General features: G+C 37.9%; 1 protein-coding gene across 1 annotated transcript; it reads left to right on the forward strand.

Moving 5' to 3' along the window:
- Window positions 1–562: 562 nt before the first annotated feature.
- epm2a (EPM2A glucan phosphatase, laforin) lies at window positions 563–6569 on the forward strand (the record flags this gene model as incomplete). The annotated part of the gene is made up of 4 exons (XM_079216085.1): window positions 563–812; window positions 1680–1854; window positions 4308–4552; window positions 5615–6569. 4 exons carry the CDS (start codon window positions 563–565, stop codon window positions 5896–5898), a joined length of 954 nt encoding a protein of 317 aa, XP_079072211.1. The 3' UTR covers window positions 5899–6569.
- Between the last annotated feature and the right edge of the window lie 2627 nt (window positions 6570–9196).

Here is a 9196-nt window from a genome sequence, read left to right on the forward strand (position 1 = left end):
AATTGAGTCTTGTCTTATGAAAGCATCAGCTCTGTATGCATACTTACATATTAAGTCTCTGAAAGTTAACTGCTTGTTTGAATTATTTTTATTACAGCAGTATCCTCTTTCAAATCTAATAACGTTTTTTAGATCTTCAGATCTGCATCCTCCATGCAGTTTTCTACATGACCTCTTTAACAACTGTGACTTGACATGAAGTAGCCAGAGGTTACATTAAATTGTTAACAACTAATCCACGTATGTGTACAGTTCCTGCGATATGAAATCAAATCATCCTCTAGATCTATAGGCTATACAGATCTGTGAATCTATCTATTGAGATCTAAAGAGTTCACTCTGATAACTGTGATGTATGGTGCGCGGTAATTCTGACAGAGTGGGACTTCATCCTTTCTAACCCCTCTTTGCTGCAAACTACACAATCCGATTTATTTTTAGATTACACTTTACAGTCAATGGGCCACGCAGACTGAATACAAGAGTTACAATTTAGGCTTTAAAAACCCAAGCCCGCCATACTAAACGATTGAGGACGTATCATTTGGTTGAGGCTTAAACAATGTTATTCAGGTTTGGTGTCATTCTCACTCCGGAGTCTTCGGACGTGAAGGTCTATGTGTTGGGTTCGCGTGCAGAAATGGGCAACTGGGACCCGCACGGAGCGGTTCAGATGAGAGCCGCACGGAAGCTCCTGCTGTCGACACATGAACCGTGTCTGTGGATCTGCGACGTGCAGCTGGCAGAGCCGTGCAAAGACGCGCTGTGGTTCAAGTTCGTCAAAAGAGTCCGCGGCACGTGTATCTGGGAAGGTATATAATCAGTCCTCTGATGTTGTGCAACAAATTCTATCGCGTGCAAAAAGGACATTATTTTTGGGACGTCACATAGATTTAATTTACATCGAAAGTAACGTTTCAGGCAAAATAGGAAAATAAGTCCGCCATGTTTGGTTCTTCTTGTGTAATCCATCCTTTCCGCCTCACGATGGCGGTAAAGTGGCACTTGTTATTTACTAAATGCTCAGTGGCGAGTGGATTTCAGTGCACTTGTATACCTAAACAGAGGTGTTTTTACCAAGATGTTTCGGTTAGCAGCATTCCCCAGTGTTGAAATATAATCTTACATTTAATGGTGCTGCATTCACAATTATACCTAAGTATAATGTGCGTAATGTAACTGCACAAAAGTATTATATGCAACAGTAAATGGGTAAATGGGAGTTTATTATATGTTATACGTTGGGGTTGTTTGTAAAAATGCATCATATTTTGCAAACTGCTCATGTGATTTCTATTTTATTCAACTCTGCAAATTAATTAGTTTTTGTAGCTGTCAGATTGATGTACTGTTGTGGAGCATAAGCTGTAAAATTTCCCTCTGAACGTTCATGGAGTGAAAGTATTCAGTAGCAGAAAGAGATAAGACTCAAAGTACCTCAAAAGTAAATGTTTTTTGTTACTCTGTTGTTATTGTTAGACCAATTTAAACAGTTGTTTTTCCTGTTTAACGCAACATAGTATAATGTGTCTCTCTAAGACAAATATAGGCAACATCTGCCTTTGTTTGTTCAGGAAAGAAATCTTAAAAACATCTTCATGATCACTAAATGTCCCGAAACATCCTTAAATAGGTATATGGTCACGAACCTGCTGAAAGGCTGTCTCCTTTGTCATCAGGTAGTGGTCCGAGCCATGACAGATGTTGTTTATATGATGAGAGGAACATGGTGAATGGAGTGTACTGCCATCCGATTGGTCACTGGATAGAGGAAACAGGACACACAGATGAGATGAAACACACCACCAACTTCTACTTTGGTGTGGCTGGTCAGAAGGCCATTCATTTCTCCAGGTAATACAGTACAGCAGCCAAACAAAGCCAATGCCATCATTGTGATGCTGTATGGGAATGCTGTGAGTATCTAGATTTCATTGAACAAGTATCGCATAAAAAAAAAAAATAGAAATCAATAAGTTGGCAGCATGACTTTAGGCTGTTGGAGGTGGGCAGCACGGGTGTCATACAGAGGCAGTCCTGTAACCTGAATACAAACTGGTGAACTGATTTGGTCTGCATTGGTAAATTTAAGTATTAAAACATTTTAAAAAAGCAGTCATATGTTTTATTTTTCTAAATTATTGGAATTATTGCTTTGATGGTTGTCTGTTGTGATTTTCTGTCATTTGGACATTCATATATTCTCAACTGCGTGTCCTGCAAACTGCCAAAGTACTTCTTGTAGCCTGTAGCAAGTATAAATTGAGATCCATCTATTTCCCCCCACCTTAATGAAATGTGATGCTCGTTGAAAGTTTTCTTCCTTTGTGAATCCGATGTGTGTACTACATTTAATAATACTGAAAAATAATGAGATCCCCAGGGGCCAATGAATTTTCATGCTGAAGTGTGATTGTTTCTTGAACAATACAAGAGGGCTGATCAGCTCCTCCTCCCTTATCTTCCTTAAGGTTTTCAAACATAACCAATCTTTTTTAGTTCTCAGTTTGAATTCTGCTTAGTTGTGACACTAAATCAGTGAGAGAAATTTATTTAGCTCCTGCGTCTTCTGCTGCTGACATGACTGTCCTGCTAAAAGGGCAGAACAGTCATGTCCCACTGCCCTCTCTTGATGAAAGTTGTCTCTCTCACGGGGCAGACAAAGCCGTAATCACCCTCTTAGGCCGGCTCACTCCTTTGTTTTTTGACCTTGCTCTCTCCCATTCCGTTATAAATGCCGTCTGTACTTGAAAATCATTGTCCTTTCAAAAAGTAGCCCAGATCCACTGCGTAACAAAAAACAACAGTCCACCATCATGTTTGACTGTTTTATGCACTGTTACACCACCCTCTGATATGCCTGCCTCACAGACTTTAATTAAACACACATCTGTAACACAACCTTAAGAAATGTTGAAGCATGAGTACTGATGTACTTTACTTAACATGGTGGGGATATCTGCAACAGAAACAATTCAAGTTGATGGTTTTTAGAGGATGCTATTTATATTTCAATGAAATCTGCTTACTGGGCATTACTTGTTGACCAAATAGTCCCACACACACACAACACCCAGCATTAACTCAATCAAACAACTCATGCATGCCTTCCTTTTTTCACATACTTGGTGCCATGTTATAGGCACAGCAGAAATCAGCCCGGGACCCTGGAGGCAGTGAGCACATAACTTGCATAATAAGGAGCAGCCTTGGCTGGTACCATCAGGTTTTAATTAGTGTCCAAAGACCTTACAAGGCTTTTGCCAAGGACCTGTGTTTAGTAGGAAGCACTGCGCCTTTGTGTCCTCCCTATTAATAGCTTTTTCGAATTAGTCTCTCAGACCTTCCATTCATGTAGCCCCAAGTGTCATACACACTCACCTCTGCAATAACTCAATGATTCAAAGAGACTTTCCCTCACCGGCCCTAGCAGGTGCCTTGTCACTAATGCTGGTATTTAGGGAAGGGGAGGCTTGAAGGTTGTTTAGCCATTTTTGTAATGTGTTTTTATGACTGTTGAACTGAACAAGAGTCAATTTATACAATGAACTTATACAACTGAGCACCGGAGACAAAACAGGCGGCATCCTTTCCATAAAGTATTTTCCTATTGTCGGGTTAACAATAAACCATCTACTAGAATCTTCTGATTCTCATATTTTTATTTTAGTGTAATATATTACATTTTTTTTTAATTAATGAATACACTCTGCGGCTGTAAATATATTTCATTCCAGTTAGTTGTATTCTATTCTTTTGTGTATATTTATATATATAAAATAAAGTAAAATATAAACGTATATATATACGTTTATATTTTACTTTATTTTATTTTATTTGTATATATCTTTCATCCCTGTTGCTTGTTTATATATTTTATCTTTTATCTTGTGTGTTTATTTGTATCTTCAAGTTGTACGGCGCTACTATGACAAGAAATTTCCCCTTGGGGATTAATAAAGTATATATCTATCTATCTATCTAATTAAAATTGATTAAAATAGTCAGTCAAACTGCTGAACTTGGTTTTCTGCAACTTGTACAGTTCACCTTTTGAGGTATGGTTTCTGAGAGTAAGAACAAACAGGAGTATAATTCTTCAGAAGCAAAAAAGAGCAGTTCACTCCGGAAAAGCTGGTTTGCAGAGATTTTTTATGAATGTATATTTACCTGTACATTCGCTAGCATTGTTTTTATAGTGTAGTCAGTCATTTCACAAACCCCACTGGTTCTGCGTGTGTGTGTGTGTGGCATTTAATAACGACATAAATAGATATGATGAATGCATCCCTGTTTATTGTCCCCAGGGTGCTGCCACATATTTGGCTGGGCAGCTGCCCTCGACAGGTGGAACATGTGACGATAAAGATGAAGCATGAATTGGGAATTACTGCAGTGATGAATTTCCAGACAGAGTGCGATGTGGTGAACAACTCCGATGGCTGCAGACGCAACCTTGAAGAAGACATGACCCCTGAGACCATGATGCATTTGTACAAAGACTGTGGCCTGGTGTATGTGTGGATACCCACACCTGACATGAGCACTGAGGGTAAGGAGAATTCTCGGGACATACAATAATAAATACATAATAATAACAGTGTTTAGTCAAGTCAGAGTTGGGAGAACTCCCAACTGTTTTTCTCAAAGACACGTTGGCAGTGCATATGCAGTACAGTCATCCAGCTGAAAAGCTTTAGAGCTACTCACTTTTCCAACCTTCACCAGGCTGTTTTTTCACCTTGTAACGCTAACTGAAGGTTTCATTTAAATATTTAATTATTTTAGAAAATGTCTCGAATTAGATGAATGCATTAAATAAACATCAAAAGGATCTTTGTTAATTGCTGGTATTATAGCCTACTATGGCCACTCATCAACGTCCAAGGTTTCCTTTAACCAGAATGTTACAGTATAGTAGCTCATGTCTTGTGTAAGTCACAAAAGAAGTGCCATTGATGCTTCCACAGTAAATTCAAGTAAAGAAAGAATGCCCTTGGTAAACCAAAGTGCAAACTAAATTACCCGAGATAGAGATCTTACTACATGTGTGGCTGTCGATATGGTAGTTTATTCCTGACAGTGTGATATTTTACTCAAGAATCCAGCAACCTGCACAGGGATTGTGATAAATGTACATTTTAAGTATGCATAGGGGGGCTTGAAGCAAACAACTGCCGACCTATCAGATTCTTCTTCTCCAAAGGTGATCCCAAATAGGAAACCAACAATGAATTGATCCTACCAAGTATTGTCTGTGTATCTAAAGCCTGTTGTATCTTTTTTTCTGTGCCAAAGACCAACATTGTTGACAACAAATATGAAATACACACCAATAAAGTAACTTGCTTCTTCATCCCAAGTCAATCACATACACTGTCCTGGTGCCATAATTCTCACAATACCACCGAATGGGTATTAATCCACAGCTGAACATAATCGGGATCAATGGGCTTGGGGCTAAATGCCACAAACAGAGTAAGGAACTGTCAAAGTATTGATATAAACTCACACATTGTTGGCTTTGGTCTTTTATTTCTTGAGATGAGATAGACATCAATTGTTGCAAGCCTTCCCCTCTGAATGTAGTGTGTGTTATTGTCTTCTTCTGCAGGTCGGATCCGGATGCTTCCCCAGGCTGTATTTTTGCTTCATGGTCTCTTGGAGAATGGTCACACTGTCTATGTTCACTGTAACGCTGGAGTAGGCCGGTCGACGGCAGCTGTGTGTGGCCTACTCATGTACGTCCTTGGCTGGAGCCTGAGAAAGGTGCAGTACTTTGTTGCAGCCAGGAGGCCGGCAGTGTACATAGATGAGAAGGCTCTAGTCCAGGCTCAGGCAGACTTCATTCAGAAGTTTGGACAACTACGATCATCCATCTCTTACCCAGATACATGATAATTGAGTTTCCTTACTCTGAAGAATTTACAGTTATGGGAAGCTCCACTTGACTGGACTCTGAGAAACAAATATGATTTCTGAAAAAAACATACTCTATAGTCAGCGCTAGAAGGTAAAATAACCTATAGCAAGAAAATGTACTCAACAAATGAGCTACTTCAGCTCAGTGGCTTTCACTATCCGGATGATCTCCAAGTGTCTGAAGAGAGTTCTGCTGGCTGACAGCAGAGATGTTCCAAACTATTAATCCTTTTGTGAAGTGGTGGCTTGTAACTTCAGGAATTACATTATCTTCTACTATGTAGCATGTTATGCACTTGGTGTCAGCTTCAGGACACTCTATTCAGTAAAGGTCTGCAGGGGTGTTTTAAAAGACCTTTTCTTTTCGTTTTTTTTGTACTGATCAATTTCGAGAAGGCAGTTTTTGTTTATGTGTTGAACGGCAATTAATGAGAATTAAAACAGAAAGAAAAGTACCACTACACTACCTTTACTGTGGTTTGCTTTCATACAACATGCTGTGCTCCTCAGTAAATTATTTTTTCCACAGTTGCTAATGCATGATTATGCATCAATTTCTTTTTTTGGAAAGAGGTATTAATGCTGCTCCTTGCCAAAGCAACAAATCAATTCCTCAAACCAAAATAACGACAATGCCTAGGTCCTCACTGTCAGAGAAGTATTCAGCTAACACACATTGAAGAATACAGCACCGCCCCATCTCTCCCAGAGAGCCAGATAGCATTTCATCTTTATTTATTAATACGACAGATGCTATTCCGACCCATCACCTAAATAAAAAAACAAAATCCCTGCCAGACCATTTTAATGCATACGCAATTAGAGATTATTGGAATACTGTTTGTCAATTTTGAACATCTGCCTAGATTCTTATTGTGGATATATATATATATATATATTTTTTTTTTTTATCTGTATATTAATGCTACCTGTCCCTGATTTAAGAGAGTTAGTAGAATGAAAAAGAGGAAAGACTATTCTAATTACATTTCATTGAGTCCATACAGACACCTTATGAGGGTGTCAGTAGGGAAGGGTGGGTGGATTGAACCATGCATGTGTGCTAGTAGAAGCAAATCATTGTGGAATTTGTATATGTTCAAAGACTATTCACAAAAATATTATTACTAAGTGAGTGACATGCTTTTGATTTTTCTTTTGAAGAAGCAGAATGGTTACTGGTTTTAGGTTTTACTAAAAATAGTTCTGTGTATACAAAGGATGTATAAAGACAACTGGATACAGTATTGGAGGCGGCACTCCATTTATTTCTGATGAAAGTTGCTGGGGTTTGTCACTTAATAATGGATGCCAATGTAATTGGTAAACATGTTGCATTTATTCCACTGGGTTATTGTCAGTGATTGATGTTTGAAAGCATTTGTAGTCCATATGATTTCCAGGTTCTTCCAATCACCTATACCGGTTCCCCCGGATCCTTGCATTCACATTAGAACAAGAATTTGCAACTGTCAAAAAGATGGCTTTTTATGGTGCAGATGGAGCCACAAATATTTCAAAAGTACCATTTAATCTAGAATGTGCCTAGAAGATACAATATGTGCTTGTTTTGAGCCTGTTGTTTTGGCATGCAATGTCATTGAAAGCCATCAGCATGTATTTATTCCACTGTTTCTTCTATTCCAGACATTCATTCTGCTGATTTAAAGCATAATAGGCCCATTCTTTAAATTTGTTTATGCAGTACACCTATTTTTTCCATTAATGGATCCATCAACGCCATTTTCTCTACTGTAAAGTGAAAAAAAAACTATAATTAAATAAACATTTAGAAGGAACAATCCCACTATCTAAGCAGAGCGACTTGGTCATGATAAGGAATTTATATAAATATATAAAAATGGCTGAAATTATATAAATATTTTCAGCCATTTCAACTACTGTTGAGGATGTTTATCAAAAGGATGGATCAGATCAGAGATACCCCTGCAGCCAGAGCAAAGCAGGCAGCTATATATATATATATATATATATATATATATATATATATATATATATATATATATATATATATATTAAAACTCCTTGGACACACATTATTATATTTAGTGTATTTTAACAGGCAATACACATTGTCCATACGTGTTATGCTGTTTCAAATGCTGTCAGTGTGTTCCTAGTGACTAATTTAAGTACAAGTTCATGACGGTGCCACAGCCTGTTATCAGCACAGCGACGCCAGCCAAGAAGAAAACAAAATAATAGAGCTGTGTCTACCAGAATGCCTGAAATGGCAAATTTCATCAGCTGTGGCATTTGTATCATCATTTTAACATTGTTCTGTCAGTGTATTAAAAACAGCAAGTATGCCAGACAGGACCTGATCCCTGGTTGCCTCTGGATTAACACTGTATTCTCCATCAGCTTGTCGGTTAGAAAATACTATTGCATATGAGAACTATACTTAGGGTAACTTCCCTAACCAAGTTCCTAGCTTGCTCCATGTCAACGCTGTCGTTGCTTGCACATAATTGAGAAACACCATATGTGCAGTGCAGACATGTGTTATCCTGGTTAAAAATACATTGATGGCAATGAAATTCTGTATAATTCAGCCACATAATCAAGTAGTTTAGTTACACTCTGACTGCAAAAGCAATGACCACTTGACACTGGATCCTTGTGACATTTACATCAGGGCTACATAACACACATGAAGGGTCAAAGTTGGAAGGTCAAAATACGGACAACTCCCAGACTCCCAGATCTATCAATCAAAATATACCCTGCTTTATTATCTATTTCACTCTAAATTGGACCATAATGTACTAAATTAAAATCATACTGCATTGGAGAAGACCTGAGAGATTCAAGCCTTTGGTGAAGATACTCAGATGATATATGAATATATGATCGATGAATATACAAGGTATTACAAGATATATTTGTTGCAGCAGATATTACAGAGTGCAAGTAGTTTGTATTTCAAACTTAGTCCAGAAGAATATCACTCTACGTAAGATATATTTTATATATGTATGGTTATATGTATTTTTAACCATTGCCTCATTTCATCCAACAGTTTGGTAACAAAGATGTTTCCAGTAACCAGCCAGACAAAGAGCTCATTAAATGTTCCACTGCTTTATTTTGCATATAGCAAGATGGATGAGCTGAGCTATTTAAAGTCAGTACGGCACATTCACAATAAGACATTATTTATTTATTTTCTGTATTAGATACTGTTATCTAAACAGAAACAGACAGTATATTTCAGCTTTGGAAAGTGAATTGTGTTTTGTCTAATAAGCCT

The sequence above is a fragment of the Taurulus bubalis genome (genome assembly GCF_910589615.1).
Source record: "Taurulus bubalis genome assembly, chromosome: 3".
NCBI lineage: Eukaryota > Metazoa > Chordata > Actinopteri > Perciformes > Cottidae > Taurulus > Taurulus bubalis.